Source organism: Tripterygium wilfordii, chromosome 15 (assembly GCF_013401445.1).
Source record: "Tripterygium wilfordii isolate XIE 37 chromosome 15, ASM1340144v1, whole genome shotgun sequence".
NCBI classification, from domain to species: Eukaryota; Viridiplantae; Streptophyta; class Magnoliopsida; order Celastrales; family Celastraceae; genus Tripterygium; species Tripterygium wilfordii.
The window spans coordinates 1,468,611-1,495,893 of record NC_052246.1 but is presented as its reverse complement, the minus strand read 5'-3'; the positions used below and the strand labels follow the sequence as shown (position 1 = coordinate 1,495,893).

At 38.2% G+C, this 27,283-nt stretch overlaps 3 protein-coding genes across 4 annotated transcripts; 2 read left to right on the top strand and 1 right to left on the bottom strand.

Annotated features, from left to right (window-relative positions):
- Positions 1-5: 5 nt before the first annotated feature.
- On the bottom strand, positions 6-9,454 carry LOC120016543. 2 transcript variants are annotated; one of them, XM_038869367.1, is made up of 15 exons: positions 6,562-9,454; positions 6,351-6,479; positions 6,071-6,259; positions 5,927-5,967; positions 5,501-5,822; positions 5,196-5,325; positions 4,898-5,110; positions 3,398-3,511; positions 2,860-3,056; positions 2,512-2,727; positions 2,110-2,385; positions 1,867-2,014; positions 1,650-1,783; positions 991-1,077; positions 6-906 (listed from the first exon to the last, which is right to left on the bottom strand). In XM_038869367.1, exons 1-15 carry the CDS (start codon positions 9,202-9,204, stop codon positions 820-822), a joined length of 4,926 nt encoding a protein of 1,641 aa, XP_038725295.1. In that variant the 5' UTR covers positions 9,205-9,454; the 3' UTR covers positions 6-819. The 2 variants fall into 2 exon arrangements, with proteins under 2 accessions (XP_038725295.1, XP_038725297.1); XM_038869369.1 differs by lacking the exons at positions 6-906; positions 991-1,077 and having other exon boundaries at positions 1,650-1,769.
- A 3,390-nt stretch (positions 9,455-12,844) lies between these two features.
- LOC119980026 (dnaJ homolog subfamily B member 1-like) lies at positions 12,845-16,505 on the top strand. The gene is made up of 2 exons (XM_038822672.1): positions 12,845-13,567; positions 15,505-16,505. The coding sequence occupies exons 1-2, from the start codon at positions 13,029-13,031 to the stop codon at positions 15,947-15,949; spliced, it is 984 nt and encodes a 327-aa protein (XP_038678600.1). The 5' UTR covers positions 12,845-13,028; the 3' UTR covers positions 15,950-16,505.
- A 1,883-nt stretch (positions 16,506-18,388) lies between these two features.
- Positions 18,389-26,408, top strand: LOC120016798 (ATPase 11, plasma membrane-type). The gene is made up of 22 exons (XM_038869718.1): positions 18,389-18,821; positions 18,970-19,100; positions 19,199-19,318; positions 19,425-19,523; positions 19,617-19,754; positions 19,953-20,087; positions 20,186-20,365; positions 20,453-20,659; positions 20,746-20,865; positions 20,948-21,067; positions 21,185-21,307; positions 21,394-21,498; positions 22,209-22,353; positions 22,848-23,012; positions 23,174-23,412; positions 23,603-23,635; positions 23,933-24,014; positions 24,330-24,490; positions 24,885-25,070; positions 25,182-25,364; positions 25,456-25,634; positions 26,183-26,408. The coding sequence occupies exons 2-22, from the start codon at positions 19,047-19,049 to the stop codon at positions 26,277-26,279; spliced, it is 2,871 nt and encodes a 956-aa protein (XP_038725646.1). The 5' UTR covers positions 18,389-18,821; positions 18,970-19,046; the 3' UTR covers positions 26,280-26,408.
- The last annotated feature ends 875 nt before the right edge of the window (positions 26,409-27,283 follow it).

Genomic DNA, 27,283 nt, shown 5'->3' with positions numbered 1-27,283 from the left:
CCAGTTCCATAATCGGGTCGAGTCATCCCATTAGGTTTAGGACCGCTCTTACGTCAAATAAATGAACAATTTACTCAGATGGGAGCCTTAGGCAAAGTTCATAGTGCACTACTACATTAGTCTTCCATAAATACAGGATGCAAAAGGTTAATACATCAAAGACAGCAATGTTTCTATAGCCAGCCATAAAGTAACAAAAGTCACCATTGTACCCCAACAGCATCATATGATAAGATAATAAATTTAACCATAAGCTGCACAATGAGGTGTTTAGTCCATGATGTGATCTATACAAGGACCTCTTGTTTTCAAAAGAATATATACTACTAAACAAGACATCCGACGGGGATTTTGCATCCAATTATCTAAACTCTCCTCAAAATCTGGCATGCTTCTGGCAGGAACTGGCAACAATCACCATGAGAAAAACGGGAAGATATGCTCCTCCAGGCCAGACAATCACGGATCTACTACTACTTCTCAGCCGACCCAACTTATTGGAATTATCCATGAATACAAGAAAAAAACCATACTCAAGTATTGCAAGAGCAACACCACCAAAATGGCAAAATCTACACTTTACGCTCCTCTATTATCAGCTTTTTCTTCAATTTAAAATGAAATCCCTTTCATGTATCATCCTTCTAGAGAAATCAGTTTATCCCGACAAAAACTCTCGCCTGCATCACAACATTTTTGCTTTTGTACTACACAACTTTGCTTTTGCCTACCAAACTTTTCTCACTTTATGAGAGCAATGTAGTGAGCTTCTACTATAAGCTGTGCAATGCATCACTATGGACAAGGTCTCACCAAAAACTAGTTTACAGCTTCAAAGAACAGAACTTGGGGTTGTAAGTGCCCTCTTTGACACATGGTAAGAACATCAGTCCAGCCACCAACAACCTATACATCAAGTGCAAACTGTAGCAGAAAAAAGATAGGCAAATAAAAGACTGCTGGATGCACTACTACAAAAAGTTTATTTACCTTGACAGTCTTGTCATCATACATGATCCACTTTTCATGCTCGTGACTAAAAGCAAAGCAATGATAATGTTGCCCATAGTAGCAAACCTAGCAGTCAGACATGTCACCAAGAAAAAAATAAAAAGTTTTGAAGATAATGGTTAACTGACCATCACATATTCAGACCATATGTAGAGATATATGCAATCAGACAAAAATAAATTAAAAAATGAAGACCTTCATTTTGGCTTGAAAATGGAAATAACTGGAAAGTCTTCTTCCATCTATTGTAAGGCAATGTTTCATATGTTCTTTACTAGACTATGACCAGAAAGTCAAGCTGTGTCATTTATTACCATTCCCGCTTTTGTCGTCTTCTTTTTTATGACAAGGAACCATAGGATTTTGGTCCATGTAAACCACAAGGGTGTTGATGTGGAGAGTTGAACTTGGATCCCCTAGCTGGAAGGATTCATCCCCAACCAACTCGACCACCCCTGGCTGATTATGTCATATTTGTATTTTGTTCTCTTCGTTTTCAAGAAACAAGATTTTATAACATTAAAATCCATATGGATTTCTTCCTCTTAGGACAAGACAGTGCTTAAAGACCAAAATTCATAGAGTAAGAAAATCTAAAAAAATTTGCATTTTTCGTTCAATGAGCATCCAATACATACCACTGAAACCAAACTATGCATGTTTTTTGGATCTAGACCACGATATAGGGCACTGACATCAATCTCAGTACTTAGGGCTGCCAATGTAGCCATTATATCATCAACACTCTCACATGTATTCTGCCATCCCAAAACTGCAAAAAAATTAATAATAATAATCACAAATATTTCCTTTGGAATGCAACACTGTCAACTAAGCATAGAACATTGGAGACACCTGTCGTAAAAATATATGGCGGATTGGAAAGAAAGTGATGAATATGGTTGGGCTGACCACAGCCACCAGACTCAGGATCACAAGCTAACTGATGATGCATCTCTACAAAATTTATAAGTTCATCAAAGGAGCTTCTGGGAAACATAACCTGCTTGTGAAAGAAAAATAAGTTACAAGGATGAAATAAAACAAATCTTCAAACTAGTAAACAGGAACAAGAGGTTATTGCATGATGATACATACCTTCATTGTACGGAGGGCACTTGCATTTATATTATGAAAGAATGAAGTGTACTTCAGATGTCTGGACTCCAGACCACAGCTGCAGCAATTCATTCGTTCAAAAATGTCCATTCCAAAAAGTGAATGCACTATACAAGCATCATTTGCACAATCCCAACACCCCGTGCAGTTACTATCCCACGATTCAGTATCAGAAACACTTGAACCAGGTGTAAATGATTGATGAAGGCAATCAAAAAGTGCTGCCAATACTTCAGAAGCATCATTCATCTGAGCCTGTTGATTCCATTGTTTGCATCATAATTTATTACATGAAAATTGATAACTTATGAACAAATGATGAAGAAGCACCATTTAAAATGCATGAGAGAAAACGTCCATAAATTGGGTATGTCAAACTACCTCCTGGAAAAAATTACTATCAGGATACAAGTTGCTTAGAGCTATCCTCAAAGAAGTAGGGGCAACAGGTTCCCTTCGTGAATCAGCACATGCAGCACTCAGAGCTGTAAAAATATCATATAAAGCACAAACAACACAAGGATCTCCCACATGAACATGCTCTGCAGCAGATCTCCTCAAGAATTCATCTCGAAACCATCTTAGATGCCACAACGACTGAATTTATGCAGGGAATACAAGTAAATAAATATAAAATTCAGAAAACAGAGCAGATTATAACAGAAAAAAAAAGAAGAAGAAGATTTTGACTTGGTCAAATTGGAGAAAATCCTCGTATACAACACCCACCTGAATAATAACATTCAGAAAGCAATTGTATTCTCCGACTTCATTCTTTAGGCCTGTACCATACACATCAATTCCATTTGCGTTTTCAGTCGCGATTTCATGCAGTGAAACACCAAAATTATTGGCTTCCAAAGTGTTCATTTGCGGCACCTTCAAACTTGAAACCACGGGCATTTTCTTATGTGCTTGATAAGTGTCTGAATAAATAAACAAAAGCGAGCAATTAGAGAGTTGATTACACATAATGAGAAGCTTGAAATAACAGAGGATATCAGTATCAAAGAGAGTCATCAGCCGATGGTCCATGAATTAGACATAAGCTGAAACCATCGTGATCCAAACAATATCCAAAAGAAAAACCCAAACAAAGAAAGAAGAGATGGTGAAAAACCTCCCAACGTAAAAAATTAAGCGTGAAGTCAAACTTAGGGCAATAAGGCACCATATCGGGTAACTTATCTACTTTTGTTGATGCCCACAAATTGAATTACTTCCATAACACAAAAGGAGGGCGGGTATAAAGTGCTAGAACTTTTACCAAGGCTTTGCCGTACGGCTTGTTGAAGATCAGCTTGGAACCTCTCCTCATCATCCTCCTCAGCTTGTAGTTGTCCCAGCGTCTTTGTTCCATTGTCTCCTAATCCAGGAGTAACTGGTTTCATAGATGAAAGCCATGAAAGGATCATTACACACTCTAGTGCATTGACCACTACATATAGCACTAGGCATATTGCCTTGAAAATTTGTAATAAAGGCATGCATCAATATGTTCAACAACAAAAAGATTGTGTCAGATAAAATGGTTGAACAAACAAATCACACAAATCTAGAATCTTACAAGATGTGAAAATAATAATAGTGTCACATTACCGCATTGCACGTACATCCTACATACGAAAATCACCTGAACTTCATAAGAAATAATTACATGCTACTTATGTCTTTGTCAAACACGAGCCTGTTTGAGAGTGCTGTCAACTGCTGTGAAGTGTTGTGCGGTGCTGTGAGTTATAAAATTGTGTGTTGTGAGGTGAGTTGGAACGCAAAAGCTATTTGGCGCATGACTTTTAAAACTGTGATGTGGCGCTGTAAGGAGCATTTGATGTATCTAAATTACGATTATATTAGATGATTAATAATATTAACATAAAATCACTTAATGTTTACATTGTATATTAATTTAAAACAAAATAATTGACCTAATTTGATTACGTGGGACAATTCAACATATATATTGTAAGCATTTCGGAGTGCGGTGAGGTAAAAAGCTGCGGTGCTGTGAGGTGAGGTGCAACTAAACGCAGTACAAACGTGCTGCCAAACATATACACAGAAGAAACATTGTTCAGATGATATGATATAGCCACTATGTTATGAACCTTCTTCTAATTGAAGATAAAATAAATTAGATAAGACGAACTTAGTAGCAAACGTGAACAATCCCAACAAAAGCACACTTGTCTTTATGAATCGCTGACAGTTTTCTTTAGAGTAAAGCCAACATGAGGTCAAGGGATGGAAAGAATCAAACCCAGGAGCTGCATATCCCCCTAAATGTTAAGTTGTTAACAGTTTAACATCGAAATTGAACTTCCCCCACAAATGGACAACTGGGGAAAGATTTCACCACAATATTCCCACTATGTGACAGTTTCCACTAAAGAAGTCAACTCTAAACATCTACATATTCTTTATAAACCTTAGCCAGGTGTATTCTAATGTTGTTTATTCTGCTTCCTATCAGCTGATAAAGTATTTATGCTTTCAGCATTCGAGTATAAAATGACAAAGAATAAACCACCTTCGACAGTTTCGCCACATCTCCAGGTAAGTTCAAATTATAAACACTATTAATCAATTTTCAAGTACTCAAGTTCATTGAAATGCAGTAATGCACCCAATCTAGGATACTACAAAACCATTGAGCCACAATGCAAACTGGCGCAAACCAACTTACCACTTACAAGCCCGTCAGAGATTATTTTGTATTAAGTGGGGTACTATTAGATAAGAAAACAAGGCAACTATGCTAACTTACCAAAATCAGAATGGCTATTACGCAAGTTGATTTTCTCTTTTAAGCAACCTTCAACAAGTGAGGTTCTAACTTCAACATTTCCCTTCTCAGATGAAATTGCCTGATAACTTCCATCAAACGGTCTGGTGGTATTCTTCTGCCGCCTGCCTTTTCTTCCAGTCCGTCGCTCAGGAGTCAGAACTCCATTTTCAGGAGTTCCTCCATTAGGTAACTCTGCAAAATTAATAAGACTAAAATCTTAGCATATATAGCTGTCCAATCCATTCCAATTCAGAAAACATAATATGCAATTGCTGACCTTGTTTAGCTTTTGTATGATAGGTAGTACTGATCTTCTGTAATCCAGGATGGCTTGCAGCACCCTTTACACTATTCAAATGTCTGCCTTCTAAATTGTTTGGAAAACCACTGTAGTGTGACAACTCCTCCTGCAAAAGTGCCGTTTCATAAGGGTTGGCATAATAAATTTTAGCATTTTTTATCTCAAGGGATCAATTGAACAATCCAATTTCCCACAGAGATCGCCAGATCGGACTGGACAATGCATCAAATTGTTTCTCATAATACAGAAAGCACCAGTAACAAACCAGGGATGATTAGTACCTGAGTACGAGGATCCAACTGCCCCTGCGAATTAGTCTCATAAGAAATGGATGCCGAGTGAGAATCGCATAGACCCTCGGCCCCTTTCACTGGGACTTTTTGCGTAATTTTCTTAAATTGTTCAGCAAGATGCTTCTCTTTAGCCTCATTCTCTATCTGCCTTTGATATTCCAAAGTTTCTTCAAGTTTTCTCTCCTCTGCTTCAAGCTCAATTTTACGTCTGAATTCCTCTTCCTGTTGTTTCAAATCGTCATCATTCACAGGAGCAGGAATCTCAGGATCTTGATCGTCATCATCAGATGCTGCTGGAGATTCAACTAGACTGCAGCAACACATGCATCATTGATCAATATACCCAAAAAAAAAAAAAAAACAAAAAAAAACACACATGAACATTAAAGGGTTGCATCAGAAGTGAAGACATACACCCGCATAGCAGTTTCATCATGAAGCTCGGTACCACCACCCTATAGAAAAAGAAATTAAGTCATTATCCATGGATAATCTAAAAAAAATATAGTTGATTGCCATATTGTAAGAACAAGAAAATCAAAATAAAAGGGTTCAAACCTTTGACTCCTTGATTTTCCTGAACACTCTGTTCTTTTTCTTATCCTTTGTCTTATCCCGTGTCTGTCTCATATTATCAATTCCTCGAGCACCCTTCTTAGAATCAAGTGAAAGTTCTGCTAAGAATGCTTCTCTGGCAGCATCAGATTTCTCCGTGGCATCTTTCTCAGCCAAATCCTCCAAATGTGCCTGGAAAAGGGAGGAATTCAGACTACAAAAAATTTACTAATGCTTCCGGAAAAGTAAGGAGCAACACAAGTTGACATGATGAAAAACTAACCCTCATGTATGATTTCACTAGAGGCAATAATATTGACTGATAATCATGGGCAGCAACTGGCTCAAGTTTGAGTTCCAACTGCTGCATCTCGGTAACATTCCGCATGATCCGTGCATCAATCTTGCTAAGCTGCATGATCAGACCGGTAAACAAAAATCACAAAATCTAGTTTTCATAGTTTTACTTATGTGCATCCAGATCAAAAACTGACCTCTACTGATAACTGTTCTTTCTGTCTTTGGATTGCAACTTCAATGCAATTATCCACTTGATGAAAATAATCCTTGGTCCTCCAGTCATCATCTTCACCCGATTCCAAGTCACGTAACTGAGAAGTCACACCAGCACAAGTTTCCTCATATCCAAACTGATTCATAGCTTCTGCTTCTTTCAAAACAGTTGTTATAGCATCTAATTCAAACCTGCTGCCCCCCATTAACATAACGTCATTTTCATTCTCACTAAGCTCTTCCCTTCGCTTCCTAAGCACAGAGTCATAGCTTTGATAGACAAAGTCCGTAAGAGTCTCCCTCTTCTTACCTTGTTCGAGGCATAGATCCTCCGCTGCTTGCAATGCCTCCTCATAGCTTAAATGCTCACATTTTCGCTCACAAAGGCTCTGGAGGTACCCAAACTCTTTCTCAAGCATCTGCAGTATTTCCATCCCCTGTTGTGTCTTCTCTTTTTTTATGCGCATCCACCAGTCCAGTTGTTCCCCACTTGAGGGGCCAGAAAATATCCAGGAAAGTAAGGAATCAGCTTCAGGCACAATGCCATTTTCACAACCAAACTTTGCAGGAGTTGCTCCAGTCGCATCTGTGGCAATACCATGGCATATAATGGGAGGAGATTCAGTTAGCAACAGATGTTCATCGAGAAGAAGAAAGGATGCATCTCCATCAAGAACAATATTCTCTTTAATTTCAACACCTTGAGTATTGCCATTTGCATCATCCACAGGACTGTTTTTTTCAGAATATCTACTCAAACCACAAGAATGTGATAAGTCCTGCAAGAACTTGAGAACTTTTTTAAGCTGAGAAGCTCCCGAAAAGCAAATGCAAATGGCCGTTTGGGCGACCCCATGGTCGAGAAGATGAGAACCAGAAGCAAGTGTCTGTAGCTCATCCGTGGTGAATTGTATCACCTTGCTAAGATGGCTTGCAGCAAGATATTTATGCTTAATAAGCACCTCAAATAAGACATGGATTCTTTCAAGAAGCTTTGCACGCTCTGCATCATCAGATACAGGCCAGCCATCAGAATTGGAACACGCCACTGGTGTCTGGTTCCCATCACATTTCTTACACTCAAAGCTTGGGGTTTTGTAACATCCATTCTTCACCACAGCACAGCCATTGTCACAATCCACCAAATTCTCCTTATCAGAGGTGGAATCCCAAGCATCTTTCAAGCAGTCATCAATTTCCTCAACCTGGCTACTCGAGTAGAAATCATCAAGCAGTTCAGAATTTCGGCACATTGACTGATTACGAAGCATTTCAACTGCAGCCGTAACATCTAAAGGTTTCCAGGAGCAGTTTAGAAGCATCTCAATCCACTCATTATCAATATTTACGGGTAAAACTGACTGCAATTTAGGTAACAGGTTCCCCCTGTGCTCTTGCATCATGTGATGCATATGAGCCTCTGAATCAGTAAACTTCTTATCGCATCGACAGCAACTCCAGAACTCCCAAGTTCTATTTGCCTCCGAAAAATCCAAAGCCTCAGATAGAACCTCCTTGGCTGACCCATCCTTTGACAAACCAAAGTAAGCTTTGAGATCAGAAACACTAATTCTAAGCAAATTCCTTTTCATATCCATACTCATAGAATTCCAATATGATCTAACCCAGTCCCTTCTCTCTGCAGCGGCAGACCCATTCTTCGCTGCATTCTTTCTCCTCCCGCCTCTTTGTCCTCCATTCACTGACCCTAAGTCCAGTCCCTTGTCACCATTTCTATCTCCCTCATTCAGAAACTGCAACTCTGTCTCTGACTTCTGCTGCAGAAGCCTTGCAGCAGCCACTCTCACTTCAATCTCCTTCCTTCTTTCTTCAGGCGTTTTTGTAGCCTTCTTAATCTCATTGGGCCGCCTTGCTTGTGCCAATTTAACTTCCATTATTGGATCCTCTGCCACTCTCCTTATGGGTATCAACCTAAACTTCTCCTCACCATTTCCTAGATTCTTCATCCAAGTTGAAATTGAGGCAATGTTTGATTTTTGAATCAACGACCTCAGTTCATTCTGCACATGGGCAACCCTCGCGTCAGTGCTTGATATCTTCTGCTGACTCTCCTCCTGCAAACTCTCCTTGGCAGGATCCACCGGATTCTCAATGGACAGTGCACGCTCACACTCCTGAACGACCTCCTCGTACTCCTTACCGTCATTTGCAGCCTCATAGAGCAGATTGGCGTAAAAATGGGCAAACTCAATCGAATTGGGCGACAACTCAACGGCCCTTCTTGCAGAGTCGATGGCATTGCGCAGGTGGCGCTGCTTGACCGAGGGTTCATCCATTATAGTAGCGACCTTGACACAAACAGTGCCCTGGACGCGGTGAATGAGGGCGGAATTCTCGTAGCGGGAGCAGGACTCCTTCATGAGGCGAAGAGCCTTAGTGTGATTCCCGCGGCGGAGTGCAGTTAGGGCTCGCTCGCATTCAAGCTTTATGGCCGAGTAACACGAACCGTCCATTTCTGATAAGGGCTCCGTCGTCTTGCCCCCGGGATTGGGGTTTAGTACGATAGGATTATCGAATTCGACGGAATCAGCGGCGGTCGGAGAATCCGCCGCCGCCGGTGATGGTTTGGAGCGAGGAGCAAAATTTTTCTTCTTATGCCCCATCAATTAGAGTTTAATATTACAAAATCCGATTCACATGCATATATCACTAAATAGATACAGAGAGAGGGAGAGTTGACAGAGACTTACTTGGGAATTTCTAGAGATGGAAATAAAGAGTGAAGAAGACGGAGAGAGTGGTCGACCGGAGATTCAAAGAGGCCGAGAGTTGAGAGTGTGTCATTGAACTGAAGGGAAGGTGAGGGAGACATGGTGTTGGTGTGAGATTTTGATTTGAGGGAAATTCTTAGAATGATCCCACAAAGATGGGAATATGGATCCGACCCGACTCTCGTGTTCTAGAACAATCCTCAATCCCTTCAAGAATTCGACTTGTGTAAGAAAAATATTATAATGGGCATAATTTGAACTTGGAAGATTAATTATAAGTGCATGTAGTTAGGTATTAAATAAAATAGTATTATGTGCTATATTGGTAGTTAAAATTACGAGGATATTATTTTGGTAAAAATCTCCTTCAAAACAACTCATTAAACTTGAATAAATTCCTTATTCTACCCTAACAAATTAAGTTAGTAATTGACACTTTCATTTGTTAATGGGGTGTAATGCTTGATCAATTTTAAATTAACCCACCACCTAATTACAATTGATATTCAAAGCAATCAAATTTCAAATGGGAGAAATATCACAAAAACCCCCATACATTGTAAAACGGGTCGATTGAGTTTTTTTATTTTTTTTCGGATCATTCAAATCCCTCAACTTCCATTAACGAATTAACCCTCTACGTCTTTAGCTGTTGAAATAATCTGATTTGACTAATTTTTTTTCCTATGTGGCTTTTTTTGAAAAAATTAAATAATGAGGTGTTAAATATGATGTGGCATGCAACCAATAAAAGTAAATGAAAATGAAAATAATTTTCATCAAAATAAAGGGGGGAAAAAAAACTTGAAGCTTAATTAAGCTCACAGAGTTGCACCCAAGGAAAAATCAACAATTTTCATCTAAAAAAAACCAAGCAAAATCAACAATTTTCATCGTCGGAATCTTGTTGGAGGATTGCATATAAGGGACCAACTTGCAAGGAGCTGGATCATCTTTACGGTGACAAAAAACCCACCGGTTGAGCCCGACATTGACGAGGATAGATCTCGTCATGGGGCTTTCGCAGTCATGGGGCATCCATTGTCATGGATCTCGTTTGGTGATTTAAATCTGAAGTTGAAAATTTCATATTTCCACATTAGAAACAAAGATTCAAGACCTTATTGTGGGCAAGGAAGATCTAGGTTTGTGGGCAAGGAATACCTGAGTTTGTACCGCCGCATCAAGAGATGGGTTTGTGAGTAAGGAAGATATGGTTTTGTGGGCAAGGAAGAGAGACTTGGAGTTGTGGGCAAGAAAGACTTGAGTTTCTACCGTCGCAATGGAAGACTTGGGTTTCTACCGTCGCATCAATCTGCCCTTGGCTTTGCTTTTCTCATTTGCTGGAGATGGAGTTTTTGATATTTTTATTAATAATTTAAAAATAACAAGTGTCATCATTTTATTGGTCAATGTGTCATCATTAATAATCATAATAAAAAAAACGTGGTATAAATTTAACAATCACGTCAGCTCCATGAATAAGAGGGACTTATTTAACCCATTCTTCAAAGTATGAGGGCTTGATTGCCTCGAAAAAAGATAAAAAGATTCAATCGACTCATTTACAAAGTACAAGGACTTTTGCGATACTTTCCCCAATTTTAAATCGTCATGCCTACCATAAACAAGTGCAAAACTTTATTCATGGGATAGTGTTTGTTCAAAGTCAATAACAATTTGCACATGCTAATTGAAGAGGATTCAACAAAGTCAAACTATTATGGTGAGCGCGCCAACGCTCGCTCCATGGCACCCCGTTCCACATTTTTTTACATCTTCAGTGCTTGTGTTATAGAAAGACAGGGACCAAATCCTATCAAACAACAACAATTCATGCCCTTGTATAAGAATAACTTTGTTTGGCCCAAGAGAGCGCCATTGAAGATTGCAAGATCAAGATGCTAATCCCACCAAGAAATAACTCCAAAATCCGACAATATCAAACACTTTCTCAGCCATTTAGAATAACAAGATTAATATATTGTACCCGTAAAAATGACATCTAACAAGATGAGAATATTCGGATGAGTAATATATTTCCAATAATCATTGTTTCGATGGTAAAGCTCAACCTTTTTGACCGAACCTTTTGTCCCAAATCTAAGCATGTTGTTGTCACTTAAGTCAATCAGACAAATTATGCCATTGAAGGACCATAATCTAAGTTCGGGAATCCACTCTGTGGCAGTAACGAAGTCCTCTTCAGTATTCACCATCATCTTTGGCTTTACAAGATAGTGTCAATAAATGAAAATCTTCAAGTGTCATATCTTGCCTAAGAAATAATTCTTGGGTCATGGATGGTTTGCTTGAGATATATCCTGCCTAAGAAAGAATTCTTGCACGTAAAGAGTGGTTTGCTTATGGAGGTGTGAAAAGAGCATCCAATACTTGTTGAGACTCCTGAAATGCATCAACGATTTATTGATTTCATGAAGTATAGAGAGGATTGTTTAAGAAAAAATGGAAGACGAAGTATCCTGGGCCTGGCTAAGGAATAAGAAAGAATTCTTGAGTCAATTGTGGTTTGCTTGAGATGATATCCTGCCTAAGAAAGAATTATTGCGTCAAGAGTGGTTTGCTTGAGATGATGTTCGATGACAAATTATGGAGTTGCGAAAAGAGCATCCAAGACTTGCTGAGACTCCTGAAATGCATCAATGATTTATTGATTTCATGAAGTATAGGGAGGATTGTTTAAGAAAATGGAAGATAAGTAGTCTGATAAATGCGTGAGAAAAACATCAAAGGTTGCGATCACATTTGGTCACTACATGACAACCATGATAGCAAAAGGAAAGACTTAAATTTATTGGTAGAAGGAGTTCATTTGGCCAATTTATCGACCAAGCTGTTAATTTTTTATGAACAGCTTGGAGAACGGGTACGAGACTGGTTCGATGATCCAATCTTAAATTGTTCCATAAAAAACTATCAAACTTCTTGAAGTAATTTCAAGGGGGACCCCCCCTTAACGACCCAATCTACTTCTGGCTAATCCCAAAAAATCATAATGTTAGAGCATTTGCAATGGTGTCATTGTAATGGGGCATGAGGGTGGTTTTTGTTAATTTTGATGGAGCATGGATAAAATGGTTGGTCTTTGTTTTGTTGGGACAAACATATAGGATGAGACATGATTGACTTTCATGTTGACTCCAACACATGGTCACCACTTAATCCACGCTAACAACTATACAAAAAATCAATATTATGTTCCACATCTATTACACCAAAAATCAAGTCAACAAATTTATATCATTATATCAATACATTTTAATGATCAATCCACATAAACTAAATACATCTCCCAACATATTTTGTTGCCCCAACATATTTACACTACTGTGATTACGTGGAATTGATACGACTTTATGGACATGGTCTTCCAAATCTTTTTTAATTAGGCTTCTATCAGTTTCCCATCACAAAGTAGTTTATGGGCCGGATCTGGGTCCTTAAAAATTGGGCCCGGAAACAATCGTCCCTTGATTAAATGTTAAAACACTTTGTGCGTGTAGTGTAGTGACTAGTGAGTGAGACTCTGACGGGCCCGCGTGAAAAGTCCTCCCTTCGTAGTTGGAACCCACACCGTTTTTTTCTTGGCCACCAAATAACCGTCGCCCATTCGCCTTTCGCCGGCCACCACCGTCGACAGACTCCATTCACATACGTATAAGACTCGACAGAGACGAGAGAGAGTGAGGGGTGGTATGGGGGCTGATTACTACAACATACTGAAAGTGAACAGGAACGCGAGAGAGGATGATTTGAAGAAAGCCTACAAGAGACTCGCCATGATATGGCACCCTGACAAGAATCCTTCTGGCAAGAGAAGCGAGGCCGAAGCCAAGTTCAAGCAAATCTCCGAGGCTTATGACGTCCTTAGCGACCCCCAAAAGCGCCAGATCTACGACCTCTACGGCGAGGAGGGTTTGAAGTCCGGTCAGGTCCCTCCGTCGCCGGCTTCTTCTGCTTCCTCCTCCAATCGCGGAAACTATTACAACCGCCAGCACCCGAACCCCTCTTTCAGGTTCAACCCTAGGGACGCCGATGATATCTACGAGGAGCTTTTTGGATCAGAGGGCGGAGGTGCTGGGAGGAGAAGGGAGGGACAATCTCGGAATCGGAATAATGGAGAGTTGAAGAAGACGCCTCCGGTGGAGAATGTACTGCCCTGTAGCTTGGAGGAACTGTACAAAGGTGTAAAGAAGAAGATGCGGATTTCTAGGGATATCTACGATGCCACTGGGTATGTTCATGTCTTTTTCTTTACATCTTTATAAGCATATATTGGTTGATCTTTTCTTTTTGTTCGCTGCAATGAATTCAATTGGGCACTTCAATGATATTAGAAAACTTCAATGATATTAGAAAAAACAAAGTTTATACTGGAGAATTTGAATTTTTCAATTGAAAAAAGGAAAAAGAAAAAATATTTAGCGGTTGATAGAGAGCTTTTGGAAACTCATGCATTGAAACCATCTTTTATGGTTACTTTCTCTTGCAAAGATTGGTTAATAATCCTATATTTCTTGTTTAAACCATCGAAAGAAATGTTATAGTTAATGAAAATTAAGGCCACTTCCAGGAAAATTACAATTTACTAATGCAGCTGGCCGAGCTGGCTGGCTATAGTATTGCCAGGCAGTAAGTTAACACAGCTGCACACATTCAATTGGGGCACATAACCAGCTTTTCACTGCTAGAGGTTATGCAGTTCAAAATAGACAGTGCCTGTATATTTTACTTATATAGCCTCTGATACCTTTTGGCTATGATGGTGGAGGTCCTGAGGAATTATGAACTGAATGAAACGCTTAGGAATGCTATGATAAATAATTGCCTGAATTTCTTAAAGGGCCTACTTAGTCCTTGACGCTTGCATATAATTGAATCATGTAGGCTTTTCTATTTGCCTTGGCTCTTTTTCATTCAGATTAGTCTGGACTCTGGAGATACTTGTTTGTGTTTGTTATCTGTTAAAAGTTTCAATGGCAGTATTAGCGGGGTATACTGTGCTACTGCTCAGCCACAGGGTAAAGTTGGCACTGCTGCTCAAGGTTTGAGTTGAAATTGATCAGTTTGAAGGTGTTTCCTCTGAAAGTATTTTAATAAAGATTTTCATACAAATAAGAGTATAGAAGTTTATGGTTCTTTGAAGAGTTCCGAGAGAGAAGGACCTTCCTGAAATGTTTATCAATTTACATCTAAAAATGCCTGAAGAATATTTCGTTGTTTCACAGTCACCTTTTTCGCAATCAGAAATCTTGAGACTGATAGTTACGTTGGGTGAATTTATCATCATGATTTTGCTACTTATACATTCTTTGGTGTCTAGGCCACGGGATCAGATAGCAGTGTTCTGCTTCTATGTACAAGCTATCAACTGAAGAGTTAATTGCTTTGCATTGTAAGGCAAATTGGAGTGGATACATTCTTTTTGGTTGGTGAAACTCCTTTCTAGAGTTACGGACATAGGTGTTCTTTGGTTCGAGTCTCTTTTATAGAGTATGGACATAGACATTCTTTGGTTTGAGATGAGTAGGATTTTGATGTGTGATTGAAAAGTAAATGACCTAGTATTGACTTAAAATGCCATTATATGTTGGGAGGTAAGTTATGTTTCCATGTCTTAAAAGTGAATAGTTTTTGGTTACTCCTTTTCTTGTCTACATTGAAGAAAATTCCTACAATAAGGGTTTTATTTGTTTCTTTTATCTTCATTTCTTAAATTTCATTTATCAATTCACCTTGGTTTGCTTTCTAGCCTACTAACTAAAAATGTAATGGAGCATAGTTTTTTTTCCCCGCTTTGTGTATCTCTCTTTTAATTTTGGATTTGATATAATCCATTTATATGGGCAAGTTCGTACATACACAATTCGATGATATTGTGGCTTAATGAATTGTTGTTTAACCCCAATTGGTGTTCGTATGTGTAGGGGATGGGTGTGGGACATGGGAGTGCTATTGTTCGTGGTTTAACTATTCTTACCTTTTGTCTGCAAAAAAATGCCAAATTTATTTGGAAAACAATAGTTATTTATTAATGTTACAGCCATATTCTGTCATTACTTTGCATCTCCTTTTATTTTTTAACTGGCTGTACTGTTTTTGTTATCTTTGAGTAAATATCTGCCAGCTATTTGTTATATTGGAGTTAATAGATGAAAACTATTCTTGCAGTAAAGTTCGGACTGTTGAGGAGATATTGACCATTGAGATAAGACCTGGTTGGAAGAAGGGCACAAAGATTACATTCCCTGAGAAGGGTAATGTCGAGCCTGGTATTATTCCTGCAGATGTTGTCTTTCTGGTGGATGAGAAACCACATGCACTTTATAAGAGGGATGGAAATGATCTACTGGTTAACCAGGAGATAACGCTGCTCGAGGCCCTGACAGGAAAGAGCCTTGACCTAACTACGCTGGATGGGAGGAATCTCATGATACCATTGACAGATATCATCAAACCTGGTGCTGAGGTGGTTGTCCCAGATGAAGGAATGCCAATCTCAAAAGAACGAGGGAAGAAAGGAAACTTGAGAATCAAAATTGATGTAAGGTACCCATCAAGACTTACCTCGGAGCAGAAATCTGAGTTAAAACGAGTTTTGGGAGGTGTTTCTTGATGATTACCTTATTAGTTGGAGGACCGACATGGAATTTAACCCTGGTAGTTGGTGCAATTGGTGTTGGATGTACATATGCTGAGCATGCTGTTTCTGGATGTGAATTATAGGAAGCTTGGCGTGTTAAGGCTCTTAGAACTTGTATCTTGTGACGGTATTGTGGTTAGGCATCAGTTCTTTTCCACTGGTGTCTTGGATTTCATATGCTTAGAATTTCCATATAGGCTTAGAGATGCTGATACTCCTTTCAGGGAGGAAATAGAGAGGAGTTGAATAGGTAAATTTTTTACACGGAAATATATTGAACTTGTGAGATCGTTTCACTCATGATTCAACTGGGGGTGTTTTTTGGGAAGCACTTGTGTAAGTTGATTTGTAGCACCAAAATTGCTTTTTTGCTTTTGCTGGTGCCACCCAGAAAACATTGAAGTTGTGGCTTTGTTTCCTTGATGATTCAACCCAGACCCAGTCATTTATTCTTCTGATATTCTATTGTAATTGGGGGTCAATTGAATTTAAAGCTTTATAATAAGCACAGTTCATGGGCTCAATTCAAGATCTGAATTTTTTGTATTTTATTATCATTTTTGCTTCAATCATTGGTATTATAAGGAGGGGTACATACATGCATGAGATATATAATGATACTGGTCCTTTCCTTTTCCGCCACATCATCCAAATTATCCACATAAAGTTGAAACTTTTGTGAACTGAATATTTTCCCTTTAGAGAGAAGGAAAAACAGAGGGATTCTGAAGGAGATGGATTGGTGAACCAGAATCCACTTTTTTTGCAACCTAAATGACATTCCACTTACATTGTGCCTTTAAACTATTAATAAATTAGTAACTTTAAAAAAAAAAAACAACTTTCTTGATGCTTAAAGACACTAGTTCATCTTTCATCTTTATGCTTTGATTGTTTTTTGCTTTACTTCAGCAAAATTGTTTGAAAAATATAGTCCAAAAAAGATAAATCCAAAATTCAAACGTAATTTTTTAATTTATTTTTCTCATTTTCAGCAAAGTCAAAAGAAAACAAAACATCACATGTGATTCCGATGGATAACATTAATTTCCGGGGACAGCAAGAATTAATATGAGTAGGTTTTCTACCGTACAAACTTATTTCCTCTCAATTTCCTTTTTTTTTTAAAAATATTTTGGTGCTTTTCTTTTAACAATAAAAATAAAGAAAAATCCTAAAATTATTTCGTATTAAAGCAAATCACGTCTCATAGACAGGAAAAGCAAAAATAAAGTAAAAAAAAAAAAGAAAGAAAGAGGAGAAGAATCATTGTCTAGATTGACAATTATTATGAGATCAAAGGGGAATGAAGGGAAAGCAAATAATCAAATAAATAAATTTAAAAAGGTGATAATGACTCGTCTTTCACACCTCAACCAATAAATCATTAAATTGAATGGTTGAGATTTATTTATTTATTTGAAACAGAGGTTTGGAGAGGATGTAGGATTCGAACCCACGTCCTAATAGATGAATAATCCATTGCATGTAATGTAAATGTCGTTCAATCAACCACTCAATTACAACGGTTGAGATTTATTGAATGAAAAGATAACCCACATTAATTGGCTATTTAAGATATTCTTCAAAGTCCCGTAAAAAGCTAACATTGATCGAAGGATTACTTGTCGTTTTATACTATTAGTAATGGGTTTGGTACGGATTTGTACATAAAAACATTTGTTTGGCGAATCATGTGATATTTGGCTTTTGGAACTGTCCAAAAAAACCATATGTTTGTGTTTTGACGTGTCTCCAACCAATGGGTCCTTTCCTACATGATGTGTGTGTCACCCACTACCACTTCTACTAAATGACACCAAGGTTTTAAGGACAAACATTATTAATAATGAAAAATACCTAATTAATCACTTTTGTTTTTAACAAGAGTGTCGTTATAAAAAATGCTAAAAATTTCAGTGTTTTTTATTTTTTTTTAATTTTTTTTATAACATATGCTAGAATGGACGCACACGATCTCTGTGAAATCGTTAGCCTCATATGATCCATAAAAAAACTTATACGTCTATCTCAATATTTGGGATTAACATAATTAATTTATTAAAACTCTATTATCTATATATATGTCATGCATTTTAAAAATAATAGTAAAAAGCCGAAAGCAAAATATCACTAACTTTCATAATTCAAACACCTTTTTGGATGCCCTTCTTTTTTAGCTTTAACGTTTCATAGAATATATGATGCATTCTTCTAGATTAAATTGCACGAAGCACGCCTTACATTTTGTGTAATGTGTTTCACATTTTTTACACTTTAAAGATCCTGTTTTTTCAAGCTAGGGTGACAAGATCTTTCCTCGGTTGAAAAAAAAATCACAAAATATCCACACCTTGCATTATAAAAAGACTGATTGTATCGGATCAGAGGGGATACCAAGTATCAGTGTGGATTGTGTTTCTACCTAAAAAACGATTTGATAGGTGAATTATCCACGTCTCTGACGAGGGGGTTTGAGAGGCATGTGCTCTGTATTTATGGCTTTGGTCTCTCATGTGCGTCTTCATCCATAAAACAGTATTTCTCTCACCCAATAATGTCATGAAGGGGTACAATAGAGTACATTAATTCCTGAGAAAACTCTTGATGGTGGCGGCAAAAAAATTGGTCCTTTTCAAGTCCACCGGCGCAGTTACTTCAAGATTTGTGTTGGACGAGTTTGACCCTTTTTGGACATATTAAAAGTTTTCCCGGACGATATTTTGACGCTTAAAGTTAAGAACATAAAGGAAAAGTTTGTGGACTGTTACTGGCAGTCTGGCAGAGTAGGAGTAGGCCACCAGTCTTTAGCGGTTTTCTTCTTCTTCGTTGTTCTCTCTTGCAGGTTTTTCTGTTCATGATTTGTCTCCATTTTTGTTTCTGAATAGTAATTCATGCTCAAGACTACTTCTTTTCATCTGGGTGTTGCTTGATTTCTGTTTTTATTTGACGTTGTTGCTGCTATCATGGTTGGTTTCGCTGTCGTTTTGTAGAGTTATCTGATATCTCATTGGTTTTAAAAGGAGTAAGTTGGATAGAGAAGAAAAGTGAGAGAGAGGAAGACAGAGATATGGGGGAGAAGGGTGAAGTTTTGGAGGCAGTGTTGAAGGAGACAGTGGATTTGGTAACAGATCTGAACAAATTTGCATAGATTTCAGTTTTATCTGTGTATTTGTGCTTGTAGTTTCAGTTGTTATACCCGTTGAGCTTCCTTGAATGCAGGAAAACATCCCAATTGAGGAAGTGTTTGAGAATCTTAGATGTTCCAGAGAAGGCCTCACCACTGATGCTGCTGAGGAGAGACTGGTCATTTTCGGCCACAATAAGCTTGAAGAGAAAAAGGTTGCGATTTTTCTTTTATCCCATTCTTATTTGTCAATTATATGATTTTGGTCGTTTTGTTTGCTCAAAGATTTTCCTTCGGAATGTTTGTTTTTCCTTTCTCTAGGAGAGTAAGTTCTTGAAGTTTTTGGGATTTATGTGGAATCCTCTGTCATGGGTTATGGAGGCTGCTGCTATCATGGCGATTGCTCTTGCTAATGGAGGAGTGAGTAACCACTGTCGGGTTCTCATTTCTAGTTTTTCTCATGAAGTTGTTTTTGTCTTGACTAATTAGAATTTATTCTTTATTCTTTGATAGGGAAAACCGCCTGATTGGCAAGATTTTGTGGGTATTATTGTTCTGCTTTTTATCAACTCAACCATCAGCTTTATCGAAGAAAATAATGCGGGTAATGCCGCTGCTGCTCTAATGGCTCGTCTTGCCCCCAAAGCCAAGGTTTTGAATTTAAGCATCTTGTTCGTTAGTTTTCTTTGTTCAAGTGCTAGTATTTTGATAAATTCTGAACTAGTTAGTTGAAAGCAAAAGAATGGATATATTAGGGTATCTGTGGTTGAACTTGTTTTGATATTGATGTGGTGCGCTTGAAGTTGAATTTCAATGCTTTTGTTTAATTTCTGTTTTATTATTACAAAGGTTCTTCGAGATGGAAGGTGGAATGAGCAAGATGCTGCCATTTTAGTTCCTGGTGATGTTATCAGTATCAAACTTGGAGATATCATACCTGCTGATGCTCGTCTTCTCGAAGGGGATCCATTGAAAATTGACCAGGTGGGTCTGCTGTCGCCATTGTTTTGCACACTGTTTTTCCCTGTCTAAGTAGTTGATCTGCTGCTTTCCACTTAATTTGCTCACTTTTCCTTTGGCAGTCTGCACTTACTGGTGAGTCCCTTCCTGTGACAAAGGGCCCTGGAGATGGAGTGTACTCTGGTTCTACTTGCAAACAGGGAGAAATTGAGGCAGTTGTCATCGCCACTGGGGTGCATACCTTCTTTGGGAAGGCTGCTCACCTCGTTGATTCAACTAATCAAGTTGGTCACTTCCAAAAGGCAAGAAAAATTAGCTTTGTGGTTTTCTTCTGGATGATTTTTGTGGTTGGCGATTCTAATTTCTCTTGTTTGTTGTGTGTCATGTAGGTCTTGACTGCGATAGGGAACTTCTGCATTTGTTCAATTGCCATAGGGATGATAATAGAGATTATAGTTATGTACCCTATTCAAGACCGGGAATACCGTCCTGGAATTGACAATCTGCTTGTGCTCCTTATTGGAGGAATTCCAATTGCTATGCCCACAGTTCTCTCAGTGACGATGGCTATTGGTTCACATCGGTTATCTCAGCAGGTTGGTCTAGGTTCCTTCATGATGTATCTGTTAAATGTGGTTTGAAGTCTCCAAGTAGATGATGGGTATGTTAACAATGAATGCAGGGGGCTATCACAAAGAGAATGACTGCAATAGAAGAGATGGCTGGCATGGATGTGCTTTGCAGTGACAAGACGGGAACTTTGACATTGAACAAACTTACTGTTGACAAAAACCTAGTTGAGGTCAGATATGATAAGACATTTCTACTTCTGAGTAGAATTCAGAACTCTTATATTGAAAATGGCTGCTGAATTTTACTTTCAGGTTTTTGCAAAAGGAGTGGATGCAGATACCGTTGTTTTGATGGCGGCTCGAGCTTCTAGAGTCGAGAACCAAGATGCAATAGATACTGCTATTGTTGGGATGCTGGCTGATCCAAAGGAGGTAGTTAATTAACAATCAATATTCTTTTAGAACTTTTTTTGATTGCTATATCCTCTTCATGTTGTTACGCATGATTTCTTTCTTCATTTCACTGGTTTTCTTTCATGATTCTGAAAGGCACGTGCTGGCATTCAAGAGATACATTTCCTCCCTTTCAATCCTACTGATAAGCGAACAGCGTTGACCTACCTTGACAGCGATGGTAAAATGCATAGAGTCAGCAAAGGTGCACCGGAGCAGGTAACTTACTCTCTTACCCTGCATATTTAGTTGCCCCTTGATTTTCTGAATTGCATCCTAATATTTTGTCTACGTTATGATCCTAGATTCTAAATCTTGCCCACAATAAGTCAGACATAGAACGAAGAGTTCATGCCGTGATTGATAAGTTTGCAGAGCGAGGTCTACGGTCTCTTGGTGTAGCATATCAGGTAACTGAACTCTTACTGTTCTGCTGTCCAAGTCATGCAGCTAATCGGCATTTTGCAGTTTATTGTGAGGAAAATGGAGCAGAAGTGACAAGGGAATAGAAAGGCAAAGAAGCCTAAGTTTAATTTCCTTGTGTTTGGGTGAGACAAGGGGGATAACTGAAGATATATTTTATCAAGTTTGAGGGCCCACTAATTTATGCAGTTGGAGGCTTGTAATTTTTTATCATGGGTGTTGTTACATATCTCCTTCAATTTCTCTCATTCTCTTGTCAAGTGGGGAGAATTACTTATGCGTTGATGGGGAAATTTGGCCTCTCCTTTCGTTTCCCTTTTAAAGAGATGCCGAAACAAATTTTCATTATTTCTACATACTTTCGTCCATCTTCGTCTTCCCAATCAGCTGTTAGGAGATGCATGTTGAGGACACTGGGCATTGTTTTTTTGAGTCTGAGAATACTATTATTTTGGAATGCTTGTCTGACTTTCAAGCACTCTTTCATTCTTTATTATATATCTTGGTTCTGTTGTCTGGCCATAATGCCATTCTTTTCTTATTTTTTTCTTTTTCTCCCTTTTACTAAGGTCTGCCACCTCTTTTGTTTTTTGTTTAATGAAGTATTATTAATTTTGAGAAGGTTGAATTTCAGTTGTGTAAGTTTCTTTATTTAGTCTATCATTAATCTGTATTCTGTGTTTCCACTTTTATGCAGGAAGTTCCAGAAGGAAGGAAAGAAAGTTATGGAGGCCCATGGCAGTTCATTGGTCTCATGCCTCTCTTTGATCCACCTCGACATGACAGTGCAGAGACAATTAGGAGGGCTTTAAATCTTGGAGTGAGCGTTAAAATGATTACAGGTAGGCTAGTTTTGTTTGATGGAATCAAGCTTTAGTGGAGTGTGATTGAGATCTACAGAGTCTTCCTTAAACAATGAAAATTAAAGCTGAATGTTTTTCACATGAGGGCCATTTATAGATGTATCACCACATCATCAGTGTTTATGAAGTAAAATTTTACACAAGAAATTAAATTGGGCTTTCACACACAAGCATGCATGTGTAGGAGAAGTAGTACTCTCTCTGCTTCAAGTCTTCAACTGACATTCTTTGTGATTATTGCTGGTTTCAATTGCGGAGTCAAGCCATGATTCCTTTATCTTTATCATACAATTCAGTTAGAAAAGTGTTTCTCATATGGGTGTCTTGTGATCATAAACTCTGATGTTCTGTACATGATTCCTCAAATGTAACTCTTACCGTGGTTAATTCATTTTGTCAAATTCTTTATGCTACTTAATTTGGTGATAATGACTTTGTACTAGTCCCTCTGAGAGTCTTTTGGCTTCTATCAGGTGATCAATTGGCAATAGGTAAGGAAACTGGTCGCCGTTTGGGAATGGGGACCAACATGTATCCGTCATCTGCTTTACTAGGACAGGATAAGGATGAGTCTATTGTTGCTTTACCAATTGATGAACTGATTGAAAAGGCTGATGGCTTTGCTGGGGTTTTCCCTGGTATTTTTCTCGCCTCACTCCTCTTGTCAACTGTTCTTTGTTAATCTGTTGGCCTAAGATGTATGGAAGCGATAAAAATTTGTTGCTACCATTGGTCCCCAAAAGGATGATTGTGGTTGTCTATGCTATATTGATTGACTAGTAATGTTTACTTGGTTCAGAGCACAAATATGAGATAGTAAAGCGTTTACAGGCCAGGAAGCATATTTGTGGGATGACTGGCGATGGAGTCAATGATGCTCCTGCTCTTAAGAAAGCTGACATTGGTATAGCTGTTGCTGATGCAACTGACGCAGCTCGCAGTGCTTCTGACATTGTGCTTACTGAACCTGGCCTTAGTGTCATCATAAGTGCAGTCTTAACCAGCCGGGCAATTTTCCAGAGGATGAAAAATTACACTGTATGCTTTTAAGTCTTTCCATAAACTGTTGTTCTTTTCAATGAACTTTTACATGTAGTTTGACATTCTAGTGTTATTGTCTATGCCGTTTCTTTGGTTCTGTTGGCCGTACATTATGAATTGTAATGCAATTATAAGCTTCATAACTATGAATATCAACTTAGTTTTTCTTTTACTTTTGCCTCTGCAGATTTATGCAGTCTCCATTACAATCCGTATTGTGGTAAGCTTGGGTTTTTTTAGCAATGTTTCTTCTCTTTCCAAAATATTTTTCTTGATATAGTATTTATATATATATATTTAACAGATGAACATGTGGCCCAGTGTTAGAGTTGTAGGGGTGTAACCTAGAAGGTCACATGTTCAATTTCTGGAAACAGCCTCTTCACATATTATGTGGGGGTAAGGTTGGCATACATCCTACATGTCCCTGACCCTGCCCACTGCGGGAGTCTTGTGCACAAAAATTGTTTATTTATATTGTTTTCTTACTTGCTTTGCTTATTGAAAATGGTTACAGCTGGGTTTCATGCTGCTGGCTCTAATATGGAAGTTTGATTTTCCCCCTTTTATGGTGCTTATAATTGCCATTCTCAATGATGGTTAGTTTTTATTCTTCACTGCTGAAATTATTCTGTAACTCTCTCTCTAGTGTTTGTACTACTTCTTTTGTCTGGCAAGTTACGAACAAGCTAAATTCTGGCAACGAATAATAGTCAGGATGGCTTATAATTTTGTCATGTCAAGGAAAGTCCCGTCTTTTCTTCAGTTTCTGTCGGCAAAGTTGCTATCATTTTGCATTAGATGTCACTATACCTGCTGGTTATATTTCCTTATTTTTTACCATTTAAAGAAAATCTTGGTTACAACTAAGCTGGACTATTTCTGGCAGTTCATTACTTCTGTGTGATTTTCAGGCACCATTATGACCATATCCAAGGATAGGGTGAAACCATCTCCTTTGCCGGACAGCTGGAAGCTGGCAGAGATTTTTACCACTGGCGTTGTCCTAGGCAGTTACTTGGCAATGATGACAGTCATATTCTTTTGGGCAGCGTACAAAACAGACTTCTTTCCTGTATGTTTGCTTTCCTGCTTTCTCTTTGTTAACTTGTGAAGCATTTTTTCTGTGAAAAAAAATTAATGTAATGATTTTTACACCATTCGAAAATAGGTGTTCATATGATACTTTTGTTTTCTCCTGCTTCAGCCTGAATCTTTCATCTTTGCTTCCTTTTTTTTTTTTGGTAATTGAGCTAGTTCAATTTTATATCGCTGGAAGCAGACTTGGTTCTGCACTTCTAAGAACGATAAGTTGTGAATTGTGCTGCTCTTTCTTGTCTGTATATTAACTTAGTTATTTGGTTTGTGGGGGCTGTCACTCAATTTGCATAGGGGATGCCCTCTCAAGTTGTGCTTGTCGACATGACCAAATCGTTAGAATTCATTTATTTGCCTTTTACAATTGGCAGCGGACATTTGGGGTCTCAACTCTTGAGAAAACAGCGCATGATGACTTCCGAAAGCTTGCTTCAGCAATATACCTTCAAGTGAGCATTATCAGTCAAGCCCTTATATTTGTGACACGATCTCGCAGTTGGTCTTATGTGGAGCGCCCTGGATTATTGCTTGTAGCAGCTTTTTTGGTTGCTCAGCTGGTGAGCCCAATGTGCCCATTTGTTCAGTTGTCTTTAGTTGGAGATAATGACTTCCATTACTTACCATACAAAGGGAAATAATTACTAATCATGTTCATCCGCTTTTATCAGATTGCTACCCTGATTGCTGTGTATGCAAATTGGAGTTTTGCTGCAATTGAAGGCATTGGATGGGGCTGGGCTGGTGTGATCTGGCTTTACAACCTCATCTCTTACATCCCACTTGATATTCTCAAGTTCTTAATACGCTATGCTTTGAGTGGGAAGGCCTGGGATCTGGTTATTGAGCAAAGGGTATGTATGTCAAGCAGTGGTTTGATTGGGGTTTTTATTTCATGGGACTTTCTTGTTGACGGTGTTGTGGTTGGATTTCTTTGTTTTGTAGATTGCATTTACTAGGCAAAAGGATTTCGGTAAGGAACAACGTGAACTGCAATGGGCACATGCACAGAGAACATTGCATGGCTTGCAACCACCAGACACCAAGATGTTCACTGAGCGAACCCATTTCACTGACCTAAATCAGATGGCTGAAGAAGCCAAAAGGAGAGCTGAAATTGCAAGGTAGGCAGTGTTACTGAGAGCATATTGTTTCTCTCTTTGGGTCATATCGTTGCTTGTTCAGTCATTTTTTGCTTCGTGTGCTGGAGAAGATAACACGCTAAATGATACTACTACTTGAAGATAATCACAGACCGTATTTTCAATAACTTATAGAGTAGAAAAAGATCTCATTTTGTACCCATCATTTATTTCGATGTGGTAAGCACTGTGTAATTCCTGCTTGTTTTAGTTTGTGAGTTGATCATAATATGTTGTTTTGTAAGTCAACCTTGTTTTGGCTAGATGCAACAATATGATCTCTGTTTAAATGAGAAATTTGGCTGCAGTTAACAAGGAAAATGCTTGAAATGGTCGAAATTTTAATCAAAATTTTTAAACAGAAGTTAAGCCATCTATGGAAAAGGAAAATATAGAACTTTGGTCGATGAACGGGACGGTGACTTGTTTTGTTATCTTGACTTTGAGCTTCTGTTGCTATGGACTTCTGACATTTCCACTTATGCTTCCACCTTCTCCTGATTCAAGTCTTTGATGTCTTGTTATTGCAGGTTGAGAGAACTTCATACACTAAAGGGTCATGTAGAATCAATGGTGAGGTTCAAGCGGCTCGACATCGACACAATTCAACAAGCATATACAGTATGAAAGAGAACCTTGTGGGGTATTTAGTGCAATAACCGGAACATTTTGTGAACTGGATAGTGTAAGAAAAGTGTAATACAGAATCATATTTTGAGTGATCTTAAAACGACGGAAGTGCAGCCCTTATCTTCATTCTCTTTTCTACTCCTGCATTGTTGCGCACAATGCTCCCAATTGGGCTCTTCTGCTAATTTTGTTGTGGCAGTTGACGGTTATATTAGTTAGTTGGTTGGTTGTTGTACTTGTCATGGTTTCATAGAGGATTGAATTATCCCTCTCAAGTCTCAATTAGTCTTATTTCACTATAATGAAGTTAATTACCCATCTCATTTATCAATTATGGGTAATTAAACCCTAAAAAACTTTTGTTATTGCTAATCCTTCGTGGGTTCTTGTGGGGTATTTAGTACTATAATAATTATCAATGAATGTGTCACTCAGGTGGATTCGGATATTTAAATGAAACCTAAATATAGACACGAGTGAGTTGAAGAGTGATTTGAAAAATTAAGGATAGAATCGATAAATAGTAATAAAAAAGTATCTTAATTTATACAAAACTATTGTTTTCTTGTGTTATCTTGAATTATTGGAACTATTATTTTTTACAGATTTTTTTAAAATAACATGCAATTTGTTTAGTATTACTATTATTATTGGAAACGAATTTTCAAAATTTTTATTCTATGTTTACGATAACTTTTGCAAAATAGCAACAATTTATTTCTTGGAAAAAAAAAAACTGGATTACAGTCTTTGAGGGACACTGTCTGTCCTGACTCCTGAGTCCTGACAGTTTCACTGTTTCAGTTTCAATGCAGGGTCAAGTCTCAGACTCAGACCATTTAATTTTAATAAAAGTAGAAACAAAACCAACAGTTTGCATGCAGTATTTTCACTCTCGTATGCTGGTTTTTTTTATATCCAGAATGGCTGACGTGCTGCATTCGACGTCGCGAGTATGATATTAAAGCCTACCTCTGCGAGTGTTTACATAGAGTTTAACG